At 50.2% G+C, this 24,441-nt stretch overlaps 2 protein-coding genes across 2 annotated transcripts; both read left to right on the forward strand.

Moving 5' to 3' along the window:
* Window positions 1-18,839: 18,839 nt before the first annotated feature.
* Window positions 18,840-20,536, forward strand: LOC144107670 (uncharacterized). The gene is made up of 2 exons (XM_077640785.1): window positions 18,840-19,084; window positions 19,550-20,536. The coding sequence occupies exons 1-2, from the start codon at window positions 18,902-18,904 to the stop codon at window positions 19,673-19,675; spliced, it is 309 nt and encodes a 102-aa protein (XP_077496911.1). The 5' UTR covers window positions 18,840-18,901; the 3' UTR covers window positions 19,676-20,536.
* Window positions 19,681-23,932, forward strand: LOC144108181 (endothelin-converting enzyme 1-like). Its single transcript, XM_077641459.1, has 2 exons — window positions 19,681-19,884; window positions 22,001-23,932. The coding sequence occupies exons 1-2, from the start codon at window positions 19,681-19,683 to the stop codon at window positions 23,930-23,932; spliced, it is 2,136 nt and encodes a 711-aa protein (XP_077497585.1).
* Window positions 23,933-24,441: the final 509 nt, after the last annotated feature.

Here is a 24,441-nt window from a genome sequence, read left to right on the forward strand (position 1 = left end):
CGTGTACTGTACTACGTCAGTGCACCTTAAAGAACCTCAAGTGGTCGAACGTATCCGGAGCCCTTCACTACTGCGTCCATAATAGCCTGAGTCGCTTTGGGGGGTTAAAAGCCATAAAACCAAGCTTTTAAAACCTGACGTCACAAGCAAGAACGCCTCAGTAAAAACGAGGGCCTCGTGTGAAAACTAACACCATACCGCCGAACAGTAACTACGTTTCTTGCCCTAGGGTCCTAAGATATGCATTTGGCATGTCCACGTACTCGCAGGCTTCAGCGAAGCTTCATGCTAATTTCAGCACTCACCTTTCCCTGGTCGTCCGCCAGAATCCTCCTAACTGACGGCATCCTTCCCTACTGTGGGTGCTGTACTGGAAGACAGTTATGGGCGCCTTGTCCTCCGATGAGATGCAGGGGAACGCGCAACACTGCAGCGGAGAACACCGACCACTTTCTCAGTATGAAGCTCATCACCGACTGAACCAAGAACAGAAGAACAAGCTCCCGCACGTGTCTCGCGCTGCCCTTGTGCCATGCTAATTCCAGCACTCACCTTTCGGCGGTCGTCACCCAGAATCCTCAAAACTGACGGCATCCTTCCCTAAAGGGGGTGCTGTGCTGGAAGATAGGCATGGGCACCTTGTGCTCTGATGAGATGCAGGGGAACGCAGAACACTGCAGCGGAAAACACCGACCACCTTCTCAGTATGAAGCTTAGCAGTGACTGAATCAAGAACGAAAAAACGACTGCTCGCCAAGAATCGGCGTCGCTCCCGCACGTGTCTCGCGCGTCCCTCGTGTTCGAATAATGCTCGCGTGAGTGAGTGGTTGATTATAAGTGGAAAGGGGAAGGCACGAGCTTGTCTACTGGCGAGCCCACCTCCTCTCCTTTTAGAATACACCAGTGCGGTGCACGTGGAGGCGGCGGAGCACGTGCACAAATTAGCGTTCGGCCTCGCGGTGGTGAACAGTTCCAGCAACCCGCTGACAGTGGCGTCTATCGAGAGCAACTGCTTCTAGACTACGGAAGAGAGGGGAATAGGTTTATCTATTGCCGGTATATCCACCCAATAATAATAACAATAATTGTTTTTTTGGGGAAAGGAAATGGCGCAGTATCTGTCTCATATATCGTTGCACGCCTGAATCGCGCCGTATGGGAAGGGATAATGGAAAGAGTGAAAGAAGAAAGGAAGAGGTTCCGTAATGGAGGGCTCCGGAAAAATTTCGACTACCTGGGGATCTTTAACGTGCACTGACATCGCACAGCACACGGGCGCCTTAGCGTTTTGCCTCCATAAAAACGCAGCCGCCGGGGTCGGGTTCGAACCCGGGAGCTCCGGATCAGTAGCCGAGCGCGCTAACCGCTGAGCCACCGCGGCGGGTACCTACCCAGAATTGGAAAATGAAAAAGGATTGGTTTTGAGGGAAGGAAATGACGCAGTAATGGTTTCACATGTCTCGGTGGGCACCCGCACCGCACCGTTAAGGGAGGAGGGAGGAGCCGCCGCAGTGGCTGAGTGGTTATGGCGCTCGGCTGCCGGCCCGAAAGACGCGGGTTCGATCCTGGCCGCGGCGGTCGAATTTCGATGGAGGCGAAATCCTAGAGGCCCATGTGCTATGCGATGTCAGTGCACGTTAAAGAACCCCAGGTGGTCTCAATTTCCGGAGCCCTTCACTACGGCGTCTCTCATAGCCTGAGTCGCTTTGGGACGTTAAAAGCCCATAAACGAAACCGAACCGTTAAGGGAGGAATAAAGGAGGCAGTGACAGACTGAAGGAAGGAAATGGCGCCGTATTTGAGGTTTCCGTAAAAATTTAGACCACCTGTGAACCATCAACGTGCCCTGTCATCACGCAGCACACGAGCGCCTTTCGCGCTGTTGAGGTGTTCAACGATATATGAGACAGGTACTGCGCCACTTCCTTTCCACATAAACCCATTATTATTATTATTTTGCCTCAATCGAAACGGACCCGCCGCGGTCGGGTTCGAACCCTAGTACACTGGCTCAGTAGACGAGCGCGCTAGCCACTGCGCCAATGTGGCGAGTAACTCAAAATTAGATGTTCGCAATTTCACGAGAGGTAGAGGTGTACAGCCAGGCTATAAAACTGTAAGTGGATGGTTCGCTTTCTTTAGGACGTGGCTGTAATACGAGAAGAAATGAACTGCGCCGTTATGGAAGGGATAAAGGAGGGACTAAGAAAAGAACGGATGAAAGAGGTGTCTGACGTAGTAGTGGTTGGCTCTGGAATAATTTCGGCCACATGGGAATCTAACGTGCACTGCCATCGCAGAGCACACGGTGCTTTAGCGTTTCACCTCCATCGAAACGCGGCCGCCGTGGTCGGGTTTAAACTCGGGTACTCCGGGTTCGAGCCCGGAATTCGTTCCATCAGGGAGTTTTCCCCGGAGGGCTCGAATCTCATTTGACAGCATTGCCAACAATTTTAGGCAGGAGACGCACGTTTATTTCAATCCGCACAAATCTTTCAACTAAGGCGTAGTCGTCAAGCGCTCTCGTGTCAAAACCTTCGCTGCTAGCGCATATATTTATATCCTAACCAGTATAACCCGCAGTGTCAGTGCTCAGGCGTTCGAGCCACTTGTGATCACTTCCTATGAGACTGCAGGAAAGAACAGAAATTAATATTTTTTTGGGGGAAAGGAAATGGCGCAGTATCTGTCTCATATATCTTTGGACACCTGAACCGCACCGTAAGGGAAGGGATAAAGGAGTGAGTGAAAGAAGAAAGGAAGAATAGGTGCCGTAGTGGAGGGCTCCGGAATAATTTCGACCACCTGGGGATCTTTAACGTGCACTGACATCGTACAGCACACGGGCGCCTTAGCGTTTTTCCTCCATAAAAACGCAGCCGCCGCGGTCGGGTTCGAACCCGGGAACTCCGGATCAGTAGTCGAGCGCCCTAACCACTGAGCCATCGCGGCGGGGCACAGAAATTGAAATTTGGTTTTTGTGGAAAGGAAGTGCTGCAGTAACTGTCACATATCTCGGTGACACCCGAACCACACAGTAAGGGAGGCGATAAATGAGGGAGTTAAAAGGAAGAAACGGCGTGTTGGAGGTCTCCGGTATAATTTACAGCATCTGGGGATCATTAACGTGCACTGGCATCGCGGAGCACACGGGCGCCTATTGCGTTTCACCTGTTCCGCCGGATTTATTAGAGTTGGTTTTCGAGAGCAATGGCAGGCCGTGCTGACCAGCTTGGACTCAAGGACGCACGTCCGGGTCATTGAGTGGGCCAACCAGGATGCCAGCAACCATAGGCTAACTGCCACATAGCATATCTATCCTGTAACCTGCTCTTTTCGACATAACATGTCTCTCTTGTAACCGGCTGTTTTCGACGAAATAATTGTTTTGAACAGCAAAAACGATTACAGGTTTGCTACGTGATATAAACCTGACAGGTTGCCTTCCCTTCTGCTGGCCTGAAGGCCTAGCCAGTAAAACATTCAATACCGGGAAATGAAAGACGCGGTAACTGTATCAGATCTTAGTGGACACCTCAACCACGCCGTGAATTAAGGGATTTGGAGGGGGGCTTCGGAATAGCGTTCCATTTACTGCGAATGTTCAAAAATTTATGAACGCAATGTTTTCATGAACCGCGTTTACATGATTGTGACAGATGTCGACTCCAGTCCCCTTATTGAGGGAGAGTACAAAACGTGGAAGAAGAGAGTAAAAGATGTGTCGAGCCTTCCTTTCAGAAAACCTGCTCTTTCCCTCAAAAGGGAAACTAGATTGAACTTCTGTCGCATTCATGTAAACGGGACTATATATTAAAAGATTTCACTATAACAATCAATATATCAGAAAAACACGGTATCAATACGAGTATTCTTTCTGTAACGACACATTCAGGTACTCATTTTTTCCTCGCGTGATCAGAGAATGGAATGAAATTAGCTCATCATTAACAACGACAAATTCATTACCCGGGTTTGTTTCACAGTTAGAGTTAATCACAAAAGATTATTAAGATCTTCTAATGTTTGTTAATAATAATAATAATTGGTTTTGGGGGAAAGGAAATGGCGCAGTATCTGTCTCATATATCGTTGGATACCTGAACCGCGCCGTAAGGGAAGGGATAAGGGTTGGAGTGGAAGAAGAAACGAAGGAGGTGCCGTAGTGGAGGGCTCCGGTATAACTTCGACCACCTGGGGTTCTTTAACGTGCACTGACATCGCACAGCACACGGGCCTTAGAGTTTTTCCTCCATAAAAACGCAGCCGCCGCGGTCGGGTCAATGTTTGTTCGCGATTCTATTTTAGGTAGCACTCTCAATAAGTAGAATTGAAATGCAGTTGCTTCTTTAAACTTTCTCGTTTTTGCTTATGACTATGACGTGCACAGTTGTTGTCATTATATACTACGTTGTTTTCTATTTTATGCTTCTATTACCTTGTCGCTTGTATTTTGATGAATTATGTTGTTTCATCGTGATTTGTGTCACTCACACGTATAATTGTACGCGTACAAGAAATCATTTTTTATGCCCTTCTGCTAGGCTCTCGGCTGAGAGCGGCAGTATTGTAAAATAAATAAATAAAATAAATATCCGCGGACCTATCGTCGACAGGAGTGCATTTTTCCTATATATATGCATATTGCATATTGCCAAAAAATAAAATTAAAAAAAAGGTTTGTCCAAGAATGCAGCACATATGATTCCGTGGGCAAGTGGATACCTTGGTCGGGCTTTGAGGTACTTGGCGGTGGTGTCCACCAGCAGAAAACCGTGATTCCGCACAATGCTTTGTGCTCATGAATGCGGAACAGCCGGCCATTATTTTTCGCGTCATGAGTTCGTTTCGCCTATCGAACTAATCCAACAGATTCCGTTGAATTGCACCTTGTACAGCTGTCGCTTAGCTTAACCATACATTCAACTTCATTCAGTAGGGTGCCTCTATGGATCCTACTATCGCTGTAAAACCAGGGCTGCTTGAAGGCGGCAACAACCACTTCTGAAGCGGAGTTCGCAACTGCTATACCTAGGACGCCCTCCTCCGTATTTCGCACATGACGGGATCAAGGTGCGGGTAGCGTTCCATTTACTGCGAATGTTCAAAACTTCCACAGAAATTGCAAGGGGGACGCATTTGCCTGAGACGCCGCGGTGGCTCAGTGGTTTAAATGCCAGGCTGCTAAACAAAATGAGTTTAGTTCGATCCCGGCCCTGGGCGTTCGCATTGCGATTGAGGCGAAATGCTAGAGGCTCGTGTACAGTGCGACGTTGCTGCACGTTAAGAACTCCAGTCGGTCGAAATTTCCGCAGCCCTCTACTACGGAGTCCCTTAAAGCCAGTCACTTCGATACGACAAACCCCATAACATCAAGCTTTTTAAAAGCCTGACGTCACCATAAAGAAGACTTTCAGCAAAAGACAAGCGCTTCCTATAGGTCTCTTGCACCTCATTAAAAGCATACCGCTGAACAGTAACTACGCTTCTTGCCCTAGAGTCCTCAGAAACGTTCACGCACTCTCAAACTCAGGCGAAGTTTCATGCTAATTCCAGCACTCACCTCTCAGTGGCCGTCACCGAGAGTACCCTGGGTGCTGGGCAGGAAGACGTGAATGTGGGTGCCTCCGTTGTCCTCCGATGAGATGAAGTCGAACGGCGAACACTGCAGCGCAGAACATCGACCACCTTAGTTGTTTGAAGCTCATCGACGACTGAACCATGAACAAAACCAACGCTCGCCAAGAACCAGCGTCACTCTCGCACATGCCTCGCGCTTGCCCCGTGTTCCAATAAGGGTCGCGAGCACACCTCCTCTTCCTTTATAATACACGAATGCGGTGCACGTGCAGGCGGCAGAGCACGAGCACAAACCAGCGTTTGCACACACACGGGCGCCTTAGCGTTTCGCGTCCATCAAAACGCTGCTGCCGCAGCGGCTGGGTTTCGAAGGAGCCTTGTGCATGTGGATCCAAGGAAGTAAGAAGTGCAGCCACACGAACAGCCTGCTCCAAAAGTCAACGGAGCAGGTCAGTCGTATGATAACCAGGGTCTCCCAAAGAAGATACGGAATGAAAGAAGCGGATACAATAAAACTGGTCAGAAGTCTGGTGGTCAGCAGAGTCACCTACTCGCTCCCGTACCACCCCATGAACAATCAAGAAAGAGAACAAGCTGACACGCTCTTAAGAAAAGCATACAAGACAGCGCTACACCTGCCAAGAAACACGCCAAACGAAACGCTGCTGCAGCTGGGGCTCAGAAACACCTTCGGCGAACTAGCGGAAGCACAGGTCAAGACGCAGAAGTTCAGACTGCGAACGTCAGCCGCCGGCAGAGGACTCCTGAATAAACGCACAATAATCAATGCCGCCGCAGCAGTCATGGATTACGCCGGCAAACCGATCACTTACGCAGCCCTACGGGACCACACGGTGGCAGAGGGGGAGGAAGTCGCCGTTGCACTAGCGGCGGCCAAAGGCTATCGGAAAAACAAATTACTGATCATATTAACAGACTCGAAATCCGCATGCAGGAACTACGCGCAAGGTAGAGTCTGCAAGGCGGCCCTACGAATCCTCCTCGAAACAGGGCACCCTAGACAAAAAGTAACCGACAAGATACTCTGGATACCGGCACACATGGGGATAGAGGGCAACTCAAGGGTGGACAGATTAGTTTGCGAGATCACGTTCTGAGCTCAGTTCTTGAAGACCCTAGAGAACCCTACCATAGTGGAGCCCTTATATGTGGAGCTGCTAAATTGCTACAGAGGACAGAGGCTCGAGTACCCTCCGCCACACAACTTATTAACACAACGAGAAGCAGTGAACTGGCGGAGACTGCAAATAGGAACATTCTTCAACCTATACAGTCTACACAAAAGGTACCCTACACCATTCAGAGACACATGCCCGTGGTGCGGGGCAACCCCCACGCTATACCCCATTACATGGGAGTGAAAACGCAATTATGCATTCTACAAACCCAAAACCCCGGGTGCGGTGCAATGGGAGGGTCTGCTCACCAGCAACGAGCTCACAGCCCAAAGGGTACCTGTGCAGCACGCATGCGAAACAGCGAGACTCAGCGGAGCCCTGGAATAGGAGCCCGACTTTGCGAGAAGGCCAGACGTCAATGATGAAGACGACCGCCCACCGCTAATCTCATTGAGATTTCAATAAATGTTTTCTCTCTCTCTCTCTCTCTTTCTCTCTCTCTCTCGAAGGAGCCGAAACGCTAAGGCGCCCGTGTGCTCTGCGATGCCAGCGGACGTTAAAGATCCGCAGGTAGTGGAAGTTATTCCTGAGCCCTCCACCACAGCACCTTTCCTCCATTCTTCTTTCAATCCCTCCTTTATTCCTTCGCTTACAGCGCGGCTCAGGTGTCAGCCTAAATATGAGACATATTGCGCCATTTCCTTTCCGCAAAAACCCGCCGCGGTGGCTGAGTGGTTAGGATGCTCGGCTACTGACCCGGAGTTCCCGCGTTCGAACCCGACCGCTACGGCTGCGTTTTATGGAGGCAAAACGGTAAGGCGCCCGTGTGCTGTGCGATGTCAGTGCACGTTAAAGATCCCCAGGTGGTCGAAATTATTCCGGAGCCCTCCACTACGGCACCTCCTTCGTTTCTTCTTCCACTCCAACCCTTATCCCTTCCCTTACGGCGCGGTTCAGGTGTCCAACGATATATGAGACAGATACTGCGCCATTTCCTTTCCCCCAAAACCAATTAGTATTGTTATTTTCTGTCGCGGCGGCGAAAGGGACCAGCAACACGCCGGCAGCCGCGTTTCTCGAGACCTGAGAGAGAGAGAAAACGTTATTGCCACAAAAGAAGTGTTCCTGGACTGTTAGCAAAAGGGCCAGGTGTCATTGAAAGTTGGTTTGGGGCAAACGAAATGACGCAGTATCTGCCTCGCATATCGGCCGGCACGTGAACCGCGCCATAAGGGAAGCAATAAAGGAGGGAGCGAAAGAAGAAATGAAGAAAGAGGTGCCGTATTGGAGGGCTCAGAAATAATTTCGACCACCTGTAGATCTTTAACGTGCACTGAGATCGCACAGCCCATGGGCGCCTTAGCGTTTCGCCTCCATCGAAACGCGGCGGCCGCGGTCGGCTTTGAACCCTGGAACTCCTGATCAGTAGCCGAGTGCACTAACACTTAGCCACCGCGGTGGCGCAAAGGTGTCCCGTTAGATGAAAACTGGTGGCGACGTCTTGGGCGCACTCGATGGTTCCCGCCTAGACGGCGGGGTCCGAGCTGTGCAGCGCTACTTCCCAGGCTTATGTTAAGACAGCTTTTATAAGAGCTTCCGGAGGAGGAACCTCCGGGCAGTCCTATAGCATATGATCGAGGGAGGCAGTGCTACCGCAGTGGATGCAGGTGTTATCTGTGAGGTCGAAGAGATGTGGGCGTAATGTGCGGGTTCGGGTAAGAATGGGTTTGAAGTCTTCTCAAAGCCACCTCTTGGTGTTTGGAGAATGACTTGGCCAACTCTAGGCCAACTCCTTCGGGGCTGAGGGGAGGTGGCAATTGTCTACAGCCAGTATACTCCCGCTGGCCTTATATTCAGCGACTTAAAATTGGCCGTTAACTATTTTGGCGGGGATAATACATTGCTCCGCATCCTAAAGAATGCAAACCGTCCACTTAACAGTGTTTGCATTGATTTGTGCCCCCGCTAACTCTGAGAATCCTGGGAACGAGGCAGCTCGGAATGTAGTCCGAGGTTTCGTTGTCCGGCTAGTGGGCTCGGCCACTCCTTCGCATTTTTTGAGGGACGTATTGATCTATTTCACCGCAATGTCAACTATTTTAGGCTCGAGTGGAGCGTTTATCCGCCCCTACTCTCCAGAAAATATTTAGTACTCAGGAAACAAGGTCGCGTCATTTTGAAGAGCGCTAGTTCGTTTGTAAACCCTTCGCTGCGAGCGCATATGTTTTATTCGCCACCATAATCCCCAGTGTAAGCGCTCTGGTTATTCGAGCCACTTATGATCACATTCTGTGAGACTGCAAGAAAGAACCGCCTCCGCCGGATTACTAGTGCGTTGATCGGCCGTGCTGGCCAGCTCAGACCTGACGCAAGGCTGGCTGACTGAGTGGGCCGACCAGGTCACCAAAAGCGATTGGCGAGGGGCCACGTGACATTACTCCTGTATCCAGCTCTTTTCGACGAAATAAATATTTTTCAATACAGTCCAGTACTGCGACAGCGATTAAAGCTTTACCACGTGATATACTATAAACCATACAGGGCGCCGTCCTCGGTGCTGGCCAAGGAACCTAACCAGTAACACTGAGTACTGGGAAATAAAAGGCGTAGCGACTGGCTCACATCTTAGTGGACACCTATACTACGCCGTGAGCTGAGGAATGGAGGAGAAAGTCTAGAAAAGACGTGTTCCAGTGGAGGTCTCCGGAATAATTTTGACCGCCTGAGAGATTTTTTGAGGATCCCAGGTGGTCGAAAGTACTCCGAAGCCCTCCACTACGGCACCATTTTTTTCACTCTGACCTCCTTCCCTTCCATCACGGCGCTGTTCAGGTGTCCACCAAGAAGTGAGGCAGACTGTGCCTATATCTTGCTGCAATTTTATGCGAAGCATATTAACGTAGGTTTCGGGCCTTCGCGCGACGCCCGGCTGTGGCCACCATTGACCCTGAAGTGGGGTCACGTGACATGACGTCACGTGATGACGTCACACAGGCTGCAGATGGGGCCTCATATCGCGCCGTCGGTCGCCTCCCGACGGTGGCCACCATTGACCTTCAAGTGACCTTCAAGTAAGTCACGTGACATGACGTCACACCGGCTGCAGATGGGGCCTCATATCGCGCCGTCGGACGTCGCCCGGCGGAGGCCTCCACGCTTCGGTTCGCGCCGTCGCGCGCGACGCGGCGGCGGCGCCCCTATTGCTGCATCACGTGATATGTGACGTCACGCCAGGGATGAAGCGGCGCGCGCCCGCCGTCGCGTCAGTCTCTGTGCCCGCAACCGCGCCAGCGTCTTTGCGCCGGGCGTGTATGCGGTCAAGATGCCTCCAAACGCTAAGGACGTTAATAATAGGAGTGCAAAACGAAGGCTGCAGCGTGCTAAGGAAACCGATGAAGAACGCCTAGCCAAGCGGCGCGCTCAATATGCGGCTCGCTGCTTAACATGCTTCGCATCCACTGGGATTAACCTTGATAAGCCTCCAATTTTTTAAAACGTTCTTTTCCACCTGTTGATTTGAGGAAAGAAAATTGGAGGACACTTATGCGTCGCCTTTAAGAGTGGAACACGACAGCGTGTTGCAGCACTGCCAGGGAGTCCACGGAACGCCACCGCCAGTTCGGCGCGACACCTTGCCCGTTAGACAAATCTCCTCTGCTACTCACGGTGAAACGGACGCGTATAGCGGCAAACCACGTAGAAGCGCTGCCGGGCGCCTTGCCTGCCAGACGCCTTTAACGTTCACTGAAGTCGCACATCAATCAGGCGCTTTGTGCGCTTCGCCTCCATCGAAACGCGGCTGCAGTGGTCGAGTTATAACCGGGATACTCAGACTCAGTAGGCAAGCGCCTTAACAACTGAGCCGCCGCGGCGGATCCGTATCGAAACCCTCCTTGGTTTCTGCAGAGCGTCTCGCGCTGATGTAACCTCGACTTGCATGTGGTGCTTGCCCTCGGTTTCATTTCGCCCTGCTTCCCACATAAACACACAGCGCTGAAACGCGGGTAGTGCGGCAGAAGTGCTTTCGCGCTAAAATACCTTTTTGAAAATTGGTTTTTTTTTGGACCCGCCGCGGTGGCTCAGTGGTTAGGGCGCTCGACTACTGATCCGGAGTTCCCGGGTTCGAACCCGACTGCGGCGGCTGCGTTCTTATGGAGGAAAAACGCTAAGGCGCCCGTGTGCTGAGCGATGTCAGTGCACGTTAAAGATCCCCAGGGGGTCGAAATTATTCCGGAGCCCTCCACTACGGCACCTCCTTCCTCCTTTCTTCTTTCACTTCCTCCCTTATCCCTTCCCTAACGGCGCGGTTCAGGTGTCCAACGATATATGAGACAGATACTGCGCCATTTTCTTTCCCAAAAAAAACAATAAAAAAAAATTGGTTTTTGGGGAAAGGAAGTGTCGCAGTATGTGTCTTCACTTCTTATCCAACACCTGAACCGCGCCGTAAGAGAAGGGATAAAGGAGAAGCTGAAACAAGAAATGAAGAGGTGCCACAGTGGAGGGTTGCGGAATAATTTCGACCATCAGGGGATCTTTAACCTGCACTGATATCGCACAGCCCATAAGCGCCTTTGCTTTTATCCTCCTCAATGGAAACGCGGCCTCCGTGGCCGGGATCGAATCCGAGTACTCCGGATCACTAGCCGAGCGCCTTAACAACCGAGCCACCGCCCTAACTACCGAGACCGCGGTGGGTCTAAAATTCTATTTAGCACACCTGAACCCTGCCATTAGAAAATAGACAAAGAAAAAGGGGCTCCGGAATAATTTCTACCACCTGGGGATCTTCAACCTGCACTGACATCGCCCGGGCCCGTCAGAAATTTGGTATTTAAAAGGAGAATACCTTTTAATACCGAATTTCTGACAATGCGCATTAAAGATCCCCAGGTGGTCAAAATTATTCCGGAGCCCTCCACTACAGCACGTCATCTTTCCTTTCTTCTTTCACTCCCTCCTTTATTCCTTCCCTTACGGCAGGGTTCAGGTGTCCGCCGAGGTGTGAGACACTGCGCCATTTTCTTTCCCCAAAAACCAATTTTAATTTATATTTCCACGGATATCAGGTGGGTCACCTGATGATGTGAACAGAACGCACATCTGATCACTTAAGAGCCGTCTTGTGCTTCGTGTCTATTCCATACGCCGCACTATCACTACAGACTTTTTCTACAGTTCTGGCAATAGAGCTTTGCGAGTGTAACACGAGCGCTGTATACGGCGAGGCAAAACGCTTGGCGATGTTTGATTCTGCTAGCATTGCCAATGGAATAAATATTAGGACTTACTGTTCCGTCCACGCTCTCCCCTTGCTGCCGTCTGAAAGCTCACGGCGCTGCTGTCGGCTCCGGGCGCTGATGTAGTTGACGCGTCAGGCGACCCCTTGTCATTCGTGGTAGCATAGGGGTCTGCGCCGCATCCTAGCTCAAATAAAAGCATTGTGCGCGTCCTGAATTGAACGTTTTTTTTGTAGCTCACAAAAGAACAAAGTGCTCTGCTGGCGGCGAGTCGGCGACAAAGCTACACACTTTCCACGTGCTCACGTTCGAATCGGGCTCGTGCGGCCAGCTCAGTTTCTTTCTCTTCTTTCCTCGAGCACGGCCCTCATTATCGGTCTTCAATCTTCAGAACTGAAATTAAAATCATGCGACATATGGAATTAAAAATTGAGCACAGACACGTGTTTGAATCAAAGACAAAAACTTTTCATATGCGTGGGATTAAATGCTTGGTAAATGAGTTTTTTACCTCACGTTGGCAGTCCTCTGACGATGTTTATGCAACCCTTGCGGATCTCTATCTTCCAGCATGAATTTATGTAATATTATAATAGCAATCCGATCATTAAATTCACCTTGCGTCGGATATCTGCTCATGCTAGGATTAGGGGAAATGAGTTGGTTCATCAACAGGCCCTCCAATTCAACATCCGGGCGCCTTCAACCCCTGGCCAACTCCAATGTCATTGAAAGACGCTGCAGCATGCAGAGTAAATAGCCCAACACTTCCAGAACACCAGGGAAAATTGCGCAACCTTTCTTCAACCTAGATCATCCCTGAACACGGATCAAGCACATGTACTTCGCAAAGTTCAAACTAACTCTCTCTGCACCACACTAATGCTCTAAAACTTCGGATGCCGGGACACAGCTCAGTGTCCCGACTGTCTGAAGACCAAGGCAGACAAAGAACACATTACGTACTCATGTAACACTGCTTTTTACTGTCCTTATTCTTCTTGCCTTTCCGCTCCTTCCTCGAGTGCTTGACTTCACTCGGGCTCGGCAGATCTTCAGCGGATGTTAGCGGAGCAAGCGCTCTTTTGCACGGGGCCCTTGTGCAGGCCCAAATAAAGTTTTTTTCCTCCTCCTCTGCGTTTTTATGGAGGAAAAACGCTAAGGCGCCCGTGCGCTGTGCGATGTCAGTGCACGTTAAAGATCCCCAGGTGGTCGAAATTATTCCGGAGCCCTCCACTACGGACCTATTTGTTCCTCTCTTCTTTCACTCCCTCCTTTATCCCTTCCCTTACGGCGCTGTTCAGGTGTCCAACGATATATGAGACAGATACTGCGCCATTTCATTTCGACCAAAAACCAATTATTATTATTATTACTCCTCCTCTGCCCTCCTCTCCTTTTTAACCTATATGCGCAGGCAATAAAGACAGTAAATTCGACGTCCCTTTCATACTCCGCGAAATTGGGGCTCCGCTTCTCGTTACCGCAATTCGACCTGCTACCGATGAGGCTTCTATCACTGAATCTATTCCCCGCAACCTTCGTGACAGTGGCAAAGAGCACCTGTATAATAACCCTCATAACACCGCCTGGGAAGAAGGCTCTCTACTCTCATTCTGAACTTCCTCACTTATCACATTCCTAAACCCGGCAATTCACTCGCCGCTGCGAACCTCCGCTTCATCTCTCTTAATTCCTGCGTTGGCAAGGCAATAAAACGTACGGCGCTCACTAGGTCTTGTCGGCGTTAGGAGGCTTCTAAATAGCTTCCTCGCACCCTTAGAAACCCCGAAAGGACAGGTACAACTCTGCGTCACTGAATTCACCGGCCATAGCGAGGTCATGCTGATATCTTCACAAAGAATATACAAGTTTCAACTAACCGCTTTTGAAGAGACTTTCAGGGACTACCGAGTCCGATAATTTTTTAACACCTCCGTACAAACAACCGCAGAAGAGTGTGCGGGCAACCTCCGTCGAATCCACCCGCCTTTATTGGACATCCATCGCGCTGACACGCTCCGCGTCGCCTTTGCGCGGAGTCGGCTTTTCATCCAGGAATAGGCATCGCCTGACGAGGCTCCAGCCGCACTCTCCCAACGAGTCCAGCTGCGGGCGGCTGTCCTCGCGAGGCAAGCAGACCACGCGCTCCTGGACCACGCCGGTCAGCCGCATAAAATCGTGCAAGCCACGAAGGCCCGCGGCAGCAGCTCGAATCATGCCGGTCGCCTCGGCCTCGCTCACTGAAGTCAGCTCGGCGACGCGCCCTGGCAAAGGGAGGTGGCCGCGAACTCGATCCAAGGCATCGGCACCGTACCTGCGGTCATCGTAGGCGTCAGTGTTACAGAGTGCTCTTCCACCATTTCCCGAATGGCTAGTCAGAACTGAGAGCGCCAGATTAGTATGGCACTTCTTTGAGTTACGTTTGGTGCCATTTGGAGATTTAATCTCAAGAATCCGCTGGTCGCTACGCGTTGGACACTGACAACAGTAACTGCTTTCCCTGCAAAGATGCTCGAGCTGAGCTACGTAGCTCTGCTCGAGCCAGTCTGCAGGCCCGTCCAGTTTCCTTTTTATTCTCCCTCCAATCAGAACAACCGGAAGGGTGGAGTCGTGGTAGGCAGACCCGTGTGGTCGATATGCGAAATCATTTCTAGCTCTCTCTATTATTAGGACGCGTCTTTCGGCGCTTGTTATATGAACCCTTGTACACAATGTGAATATTGAGATTCTTCGTTCCTACTCTCTTCTTGTCAAGGATTTAAAATGTGTCCTCCACGCGGAGCCTGGCAACTGGCTTCAACGGTGCTCGGGAATCACATCTGTTGTTACGGTAGGCTGAGTAGGGCATGATGAGAGCGTGGAATGCGTAACCAGCGGCTGGATTTAACCGGAACCTTCTGGAAAGGTGTTACTGTGGAAGGAGGAGGATAGGATAAGAGCGGAGAAATCCTTGACCGTAGTGGTTGCCACAGGAAATACATAAAGGGTGGTTACAGAGGAACAAGAGGGTGTGGCTAGAGTGGGGCAGTGCGTAACTGAATATGGTTGCCATCGGAACAATCCCGATGGTGGTTACCGAGGAAGAAAGAGGGTGTCAAGAGTAACGGAATGAGTCACTGGAAGGTGGTTACCCCCGGAACCTTCTGAAGGGGGGGGGGGGTTAATACTGAAGGAAGGGGGGCTAGAGCAGATAGATGTGTAACCGCCGGGTGGTTACCGCAGGAACTGCTGAAGGGTTGGTGACCAAGCACGTAGCATATGACGAGAGTAGAGGAACGGTTAACCGGAGGGTATACTTACCCCAGAACCTTCTAGAGGATGGTTTCTGTGGAAGGGAAAGATTACTACGAAAGCGAAGGAATGCGTAACTAGGAGCGGTTACCACCGCAGCAATTCAGAGGCTGTTTTCCGTGAAAGGAGGAGGGTGGTTACCGGGGAAGGGTAATAAAAGACGTAACCTGAGGGTGGATACCACAGGAAGCATCTGGGGCGGTCACATTTGAAAGATAAAGGTATGACGAGGGCGGGAGAACGCTTTAGGAACGGGTAGTTACCACTGGAACCACTCGGAGGGATGTCACATTGGAAGGAGAAGGGTATGAAGAGGGCGGGAGAACGCGTTAGGAACGTGTGGGAACCATCTGAAGGGAGGTCACTGTGGAAGGATAAAGGTATAACGAGGGTGGAGGAATGCGTTAGGGACAGGGCGGTTACCACCGGAACCACCTGAAGGGAAGTCACAGTGAAAGGATAAGGGTTTGACGAGGGTGGGGGAATGCGTTAGGAACGGGTGGTTACCATTAAAACTTCCTTGGGGGAGGTCACAACGGAAGGAGGAAGGTATAGCGAAAGCGGAGGAATGCGTAACCGGAGGATAATTAATTCCCACCGTCGATGGCGCAAGGTGTGGCGAGAGCGAGGGGTGCGCAACTGGAGTACGGATGCACGGGAACCATCCGGAGTGTGGGTGATCTTTAAGGAGCAAGGGGAGTGTGACTGCCGGTTAATAAACGCGCCGCCCGGGCACAGACTCCCCTGTGGACTAAACGGCAGATTGGAGAGGAGTGCTAGTCGAGGGACGTGCATGTGAGGAAGCGATATACGTGTGCATGTCGCACTCGAATTCTTTACCTCAGTAATAGTGAAATGAAAATGCCTGGACAGCTTTCGCTGAATCCCGCGTGATCAGTGGTAGTGTTAATTTTATTAAACTGCAATACTGACTCCTACATGGAAGACTAAACATTATAAATGTCATCCTAGTCCTACGTTGGCGGTATGCATACAAAAAAACTGACTCACTATCAATGCGATTCACGCGGCAAAGGTGCCACCGTGGTGGCTGAGTGCTTAAAATATGCTCTCGTGCTGACCCAAATGAGGAATGTTCGATCCAGGGCTGGGAGGTCGCATTTCGATCGAGGCGAAATACTAGAGGTCTCTCTACTGTGCGATGTCAGTGCACGCTAAAGAGGCACGGGTGGTCGAAATTATCCACAGGCCTCCAGTACTGCGTTTCTCGTAGCCTGAGCCACTTTGGGACCATAAACTCGTTAAAATATCATGCGGCAGAGTGTGTTAGCGTGCGTGTTCTCCTCGAACCGAGCAGCCGCTCCTTTCTGGTGGCTTCAGACACTGCCAGCAGGTGGCGTGATCCAGTCCATCCATGATCATATGATCTACTAGACTCCCTTTCTACTCTCTCCCTACCTCTCCATTCTGATTCCTTTTCTTCCTTTTCCCTCTCTATCTGCTCCCCCGAGCCCTCACAAGCCAGCGACAATTCCAACGCCAGACACTTTGCGGCAATGAGCATTCTAACGCCGACGCATTAAACAACTTAAAAATTTGCAATATTTCTTTAAATATATGATACCGACGCGCAAATGTGGAACAACGGACGGCTAACTAGGACTCAACATTTGAGCCAACTTTAGAGGTCGCTAACTGGGATCCGCAAAGTTATAGTTGCCTTATTCTGAACTTGATAATTTTGCACAAGTGTATTAGCGAGTGGATAGACATTTTCAAAAATCAATCGAAGTGCGCAGCAATTTTCGAAACTGGGCTGTGCTTGTAGGACAGTAATGTGTTAACGATTCTTTTACGCTTTCCTCAGTAAAAAGATATACTATTATTCAGAGAGCCATAAAATGGTCTATATCAAAATGAGAGACGTAATATGTCGTTTGCCAGAAAAAAAAGCTATAGAAAGCGATGTTTCGTTTCGGTGCGCTAATATGACAGGGTTTAGTGTGAAATATTGGGCCTCTTGTTCATTTTATATGTTACTGTTTTACTTACCGTGTATGAATATCACTAATTTCTTTTCTTCGCTTCCTTCTAGCCGCTCTTAGCCATCTGAACGCCTTTTCGGGGCACATACCTTTCTGGCAAGACCTGGGCCGACCCAGACAAGCGTGTTGCGCTTATCGTTTGAAATTACGTATTTTTTTCTACCTTGATTACGGCTGACGTACATTATTCTTCACTCCGATTACTCTCTTTAATAAAATTGTGATCTAATCCGTGCTGCTCCTGGTTTACTCCATTGCAGAAATGCGCGAGTGCTGGCCCGTGCTTTGCTGCCAAGCGTATACAACTACATGGACCCGATTGATCGCTGGCCTCCTTCCTGATGGATACCAGATGAACTGCGGGAAACAATTTAGGGTAGCGACAGGAGGCTAGGATAGAGTATGTGCAACAGAACCTAGCCAACAAAGAAAACATTACGTACACGGATGCGGCTGCATACGGTAGGACAAGACAACACAACAGAAATAGAGCGGTTGCAACGGCAATTAATCATGAGCTCAAAGAAATGGCCAGCGCAACTATGAGGGATGGCATTATTGAGGAGGCCGAAGAGGCTGCCATAGCCCTAGCGGCGGCAGAGGGCTACCGTCCTCAAAGGTCCCTAATAATTTTAACAGACTCGCAAACAGCATGCAGAAACCACAAGAGTGCCAAAATAGGGGGAACAGCGCTCCGCATCCTAAAGACAGTACAGACAGTCAAATTACCGCCGAAGGAAAAACAATTGCAACACATAATAATGTGGGTAACGGGACACACAGGCGTCGCGGGGAATGCCGAGGCGGATAGGAGAGCTCGAGAGCTTACAATCCGAGCCTCCAACCAAACCAACCTCGAGCAATGGTATTGGTATGTATGCTGATAGATTGGAAGACACAAGGACAGGGGTCCTGTTACTAGGAGATCGAAGACGGGACAATGACTTAATGTGCATAATAGTATACAATGCCTGTAATGTTTCAATGTCGTACTGACTGAGAGCGGGAAAACGAAAATAGAATGGGAGTCGCCCCGTATCTTGAAGGAAATTTCGCACAGCAGAGCGCAGACTCCTGTCGCTTCGTCCAAGCAAAGAAGGGCCATTGGAAAGAACAACCGCGGAGGACACAGGCAAACCCAGTTGATGAAATGGAATTTGCGAAAGACGCTTCCTCAAATGAGAGAAGCGGCGGCAGAACAGCAAGAAGTGGTCTATTGCCTCAGGTTCGGCACAAAAAGGGCACAATGGGGAAGCCGCCAGGCCAGATCTGTGAAGGTAGAAATTTAGAAAGGGAACCCGGCAACGCAAACACGTGAAAGAGACTTCGTCTGTGCGAGCGCCAGTCTTTGCTACTCCAAGGATGCAGAATATATGGGTATGTGCCATCAGTTTAGAGGCAACAACAACTTCGTTGCTGATTCTTTGCTGGTTGATGGTTCGAAAGCGCCCCCCCCCCCCCCTTACCCCATCGCTATCGTCATCGTCTGACCGGCGAGCACGGTCGCTGGGCGCGCCGGGCACGAGACGAGAAGAAGACTGAATGCCCCTCGGTAGCCGTTCCGCCGCGTTGCCCTTCTTCGAAAACGCCGTAGCAATCAGTCAGTGAGCTGGAATGCCGCCTGACAAGCCGGGAAGTCGCGATGAAGCTCGGAGGCCTGGATCCTCCTCAGCAGAGCGCCGCCGCCAAAGACGCGGTCCCGGCGGTCGAGACCAAGGCGGCACCCGTTTGTCGGACATACCTGGAAGCCCCTCGCGGAGCCCTGCGGGCAGCGACAGTGCACCCAGGCGCATACAACCAGCATTCCATCAAAGACGTATGCACGGTAGGCCGTTCCAGCTGTCAGATGACTCCATTCGGTGCCATTTTCGTTCTGCTTCAGATTGAGATTCAGAATAAATTTTAATGTTTGAACCGGACCCCTACCTACCCTCTCCGGCACGGCACGCAGGCCTCTGGGAGAGGAGTAGGGAGTTTAGTCACTACAAGACTAGCACTTAAGTTTAAGTGATGCTGCAGCTGCAAGTTGGGTTCCTTTTGCTCCCTAGAGTCTGGTTTTCTACATCTTTTATTCTCGCTGTGATTCGCGTCCTGAATTTCTCAAAGTACCTACTTTACTGAGCTTTTAGCCACATGTGGATGTGGTTGTGCCTTTTTTAAAGGACATACCTTAGAGATGTTGATGTGTCATGGCCAAGCATGCAGTAGAACTTTTGGGCTTGACAACCCCCGCCGCCCCACCCCTTATAACCAGACCTCCACAACCGCCGTGTCGTGCTCTCATCGGCAGGTGCCAAAGGCCACCGCCTCCGACCATCTGGCAAGGCGGACCCTGCTGGAGGTACCTGTCCAGAGAGTGTCGGTCCAGCCAGTCCCTCAGCTGCGGCGTTGCCGGTGGGACGTGGCCATGGTGTGAACGGAATGACCTCCGCTGACACTGCTGCCGTCGGCTCCTGCCTGTCATCGCCAGCATCGTCCGTGTCCGACGGTGTTTACTCGGGAGCGCTCAGCATTGATTCGCCGCTGTCCAGCAGCCCGGGGAATGTCGAACAGCCGCCCCTCGTGCAGTCGCCCGGCTTCCGCGGCAATCCGCCCCCTGGCCAAGATAGCACGAAATCGCCTCCGGTACGCGCCATTGGAACCTGGCACACGCGCCTAGCGTAACAGAAAAGTTGCAGTTTTTGACTGCATGCTCAGAAGAAAGCTTACGCGTATAGGTCGATGACGTTGAAGGAACGAAGTCACGCATCCTGAGAGGGGGAACTAGCACTGTAGAGTGTTCTTAAGGCCGCATGTATTGGCTCTTGAGCAAGTAGTTGACTCATTATTTGCAGATCAGAACAGCATGGGCTAAAAGAAATCAACGAGTAATATAGGTAGGCTTACAAAATGGTAAAAAGAGTGCGGTTCAGTACTGCTTTCAGCGCATGTCTGTGTCATGACTTATGGACTTATGATGTTCCTTTCGAGTGGCTTTGTCTCATTTAGCTCTGCTGCTTTTGTGAGCTCGGAATTAGTCAATGTATAGTAACACCAAAAAGTAACTGCCATCAGCCGAAAGGACAGGATGCTGCTGTATCAGCAAAGAGTGTTTTTATTTAGAAAATCCTTTGCGAGCAGTGATCAGGCCCTGATGGTGACACAGTGCTGTGGCAAATAGAAACACAACATCTGTTTAATGAGCTTTTTTAGGCATGGGCCGTCCTTTTTGATATCCTAGCACACGCTACAAGATTATGATTGGTTTAGACCCAGCTTGGCACTGGGCGAGAAAAAAGCACATGCTCTATTGATGAGGCCAACATGTGGAAGAAAGTAACGCATCCAGGATTTCTTCACAATCAACAAGAATGCGAAGGTAAAAGTCGTCGTAGCCAAGCTCACGAAGAGCCTCACACTTCAGGCAACATAGAAGGCTTATGTATCATCATCCAGTCACGATAACGAGGTTCCCGGCTAACTGTCAAAATTTAATCCTGATTATAAAAAAAGTGCCTTTGTTGTTTCTTTCGCGTGGTTTCCTTGGTGCTTGCAAATCCGCCGTGGCACGCAATTCACATGTTACCTGAAATCTGTGCGGCGAAAAAGCAATTCGCTTTTGTTCCGACAGGATTTTCCGTCTAGTGATTAGACAGTTATTATAATTTTGATTCGGCAGTGGTTCGATGCGTGTCGTGCGAAGAAAGAAACTCTAAATAACGTCACTCATTTAGGTCCTATGACGTGTTCTAAAAAGCAGCGTGTACGAACACTGCAAGAGGTGAAGTAATGTCCTAGTCTCGATATCTCTAGTATACGCATAGAAAACGATTCATTCGGCACACAGTTAATACAGTTTGTAGGTCTGTTCATCTCGGAGTGTTAGGCTACAGCGGATTTGTGAAGGACCAATTACGGTCGTCAAATGTTTCGCTTTCAAATCCCTAACCTTCTCAATTCCTACAGCTAATCCTCTCCATTTTCTTGATAAAGGTTTGCTGTCTATTTTAAAACCTGGCATCGGACTTGATTTGTTGAGTACCTCCTTTGATCTGTTGTATGTTTCTGCTATGAAAAGGTATGTTTATGTAGTGTTGTATTGTGTATCATTCTTGTCATTTCAATGCTCCTGATTTTGTTCTTCAAAGCAAATTCTTGGCTCAGATTTGTATAAGTATGCTTGATCACTTTTTTTGTTGTCATATGTACTCTGTTGTTGCCGCTGTTTCCTGTAGGAAGAAGGTGCGCTGCTTTGTCAAGCCAATCTAAGGATTTTTGGGCGCACCTCCTAACATTACGTAATGTTGAAATAAAAGTATTTTGTATTTTTGTCGTTTGTGGCGTTTAACTTCCCAAAGCGACTCAGGCTTGAAGGACGTCGTAGCGGCAGGCTCCGGAAATTTCCACCACCTGGGGTTCTTTAACGCGCACTGAAATCGCACAGTACACGGGCTTCCAGAATTTCGCCATCGAAATTCGCCTCCATTGAAATTCATCCGCCGCGGCCGAGATCGAACCCGCGTCTTTCGGGTCAGCAGCCGAGATTTTGTATTTTTGTACTCGTACAGCAGCGGCTATGATAGGAGCTGTGGGAAAGAAGGCGCCTGGCCTTGCGCACAAAGACACCCCAAAAGTGCACACTTTGTCAGTATCGATGATTCATCACTAGAAAAGCGGTTATTTTGGGGGTTTATAGAGATCGTAGGTAAGACCAACTGATTGTGCACATCGTTTTTCTTACGGCAATAATGTTACTTTCCAGGACCCCCAGAAGCTGAAATCGCGGCTCGGGCTTACTCTGGCCGTGCTTGGAGTCACTGTATTGGTAACGCTTGTGGCCTTGGCGATCGCCTCACTTGTATGGCGCTCCCCAGCGCACTGGGGGAACACCTGCAAGACGCATGCCTGCCTCGCCTACTCGACCAGACTTCTCGCCTCCATCAACGAATCGGTGGACCCGTGCCAGAGCTTCACGCACTTCGTCTGCGACGGCTGGCGCCAGAAGAACCGACATACCGTTTGGAACGACCAGTTCATTTCTCTGTTGGACAAGGTGACCGCGTCGCTGAAGAGTGCAGACGTGCCTGCATCGGGGCAAGACATGGAGCAGCGGGCCGCCATCATGTACAGGAGTTGCGTCGATGTGCTCGAAGGGGAGAGAGACGAGCTGCCAGCCGTCAAGAACGCGCTGGTTGAGGCAGGCATCGTGTGGCCGAAGCCTTCAAAGGGCGCAGACGTTCTGTACACGCTCCTCTGCAGCTCTTTGAAGCTGGGTTGGGACGTGCTCCTTGACTTCGACGTCGCGCCCGATGGCAGCGGGATCAACCTAGTTTCTGGCAAGTTCCTTTACTTCGTGGTCAAGAGGTATAGGGACTTCGCGACCGGCACGGATGAGGAGTACTTTCAGTTCCTGAAGGAACGCTTTGATTCCGAAGGCGAGGATACGGTGACGTTCCAGGAGACAGACGCGTCGGTCGAAACAGCCCTGAGCTACCTCTCTAATGCTCGTTACGAAGCAGCTGACGAGTATAACGCTGACGTTCTTCTAAACTTGACTCAGCTTGGCCTCACGGAAGTTAACTGGACAGCGACGCTTTTAAAACTTGACATCAGGATGAACAGTAGTCTCACGCTGACGACCACATCGCTCCGTTATCTAGAGCGAGTGTTGTATCTCTGGTGGCGGTACGGCACGGACTCATTCCATACATTGATCTCTTGGTGCACCGTTCAAGTGGCGGCCCTTTTCGCGAATAAAGACTTAATTTTCAACTATTACAACCGTGACTACCAAACGACGCAGGCCCATTACAGGATTTTCTGCGTCACGAGAGCAATGTTAATCTCCGGGCACACGCTGTTCGACAAATACTATGCTGAAGCCCTTCAAAGCGAAGCACTTAATCTCGCAAAAAGTGTGGCTCAGTCCGTGCGAACCGCTTTTTTCTGGCGTCTTTCCAAATGGACGTACTTTGACGAAGGCATCAACGTGGTCAGCAACTGGAGCTCTTCGGAAATCGTCTTCCGTAACATCGAGCACACCGGAGAAGAAATCCTGGCTGCAGACCATGTGCCTGACTTGAATAATTCTTTCGTGCGGAACTGGCAACAGTCGGTGCACGTCGGAAAGGATGCAGAATTCGGACATATGTTAGATCTTATGCAAGATTTGGAAGTGTCCATCGTGTCCTACGACAAGCGAGACTTCGAGCTGATGCCTTACGCTCTATCCTTCCCTCTATTTGATCCGCAGCTCCATTCGTCTTTAAACTACGGCGGCTTAGGAGCTCAGATCGCCTTTTCACTGGCGACCTTGTTCCTTTCCGCGTACTACGCAACCAATGCTTCGTTTGTTGAGCCCCTGATGGACTGCTTGAAAGCAGGCACGTCCGGCAGCGCCGGTGAACTAGGGTATTACGCCAAAGAAGTAATTGGCTATGGCGCTCTTGTGGATGCCTACAATGCCCAAGAGAGAGCTTTGGACAGCAGCAGTCTATTCGGTTTGGAGAAGTACAGCGGACTGCAGCTGTTTTTCATCGCGCTGTGTTACGTCAATTGCTATGGCGGCTCTGAAAATACAAACCACGAGTCGATCTGCACTCCCGCGCTGCAGCACATGCCACAGTTCGCCAAGGCTTTTAACTGCAATCCCGGGGACCCGATGAATCCTTCTAAGCAGTGCAGACTGTTTTGAGATTTGTGTTCGTGATTCGAGTTTTCTGTTTGTGTGCGCGTGACTTCTCCGTTACCACGTTTTGTTCATTGATGATGTGGCTATAAATGCCCTTCACTGAGCCTGTTTTTATAGAACTATAGAAATCTCGATCGTAGAAGGTGTCGTCGTCTTCGCGTATACGTCGGGAGCCATTAGCTTGCGCGCACTGGTATAAAATTTTGAGTAAGAGCACTAATGTGTGTTAGTTTGTCCCGATAGCCTTTAAATGCCATTTTGACCTTGCGAGGATCTAAAAATAGAAATTTTGTCGGGTGTTGTGTTCCGCTTTTTCCGCGAGCGAATAAAGTGTATGGCGGTTTATGAGCCAGTCGCGCTCGACTTGTGCGTACTTGTCGCTGAATCTGATTCCGAAATATCGTTTTGTGTGGGAATTGTAGGAGCTAACTATGAAAGAGCTTAAGGAAACAGAGCAGGAGCCTATCGGCAGAATCAGCAGTGCAACAAGAATGCAATTGAGAGCTAATGAC

This window comes from Amblyomma americanum, chromosome 10, assembly GCF_052857255.1.
Source record: "Amblyomma americanum isolate KBUSLIRL-KWMA chromosome 10, ASM5285725v1, whole genome shotgun sequence".
NCBI lineage: Eukaryota > Metazoa > Arthropoda > Arachnida > Ixodida > Ixodidae > Amblyomma > Amblyomma americanum.

Bases quoted from the DNA above. Each gene is read 5' to 3' on its own strand.
- LOC144107670 (XM_077640785.1), top strand. From the start codon at position 18,902: ATGAAGCTCGGAGGCCTGGATCCTCCTCAGCAGAGCGCCGCCGCCAAA. The intron at 19,085-19,549 runs GTAGGCCGTTCC...TCTCATCGGCAG, and splicing joins CCATCAAAGACGTATGCACG to GTGCCAAAGGCCACCGCCTC.
- LOC144108181 (XM_077641459.1), top strand. From the start codon at position 19,681: ATGACCTCCGCTGACACTGCTGCCGTCGGCTCCTGCCTGTCATCGCCA. The intron at 19,885-22,000 runs GTACGCGCCATT...GTTACTTTCCAG, and splicing joins ATAGCACGAAATCGCCTCCG to GACCCCCAGAAGCTGAAATC.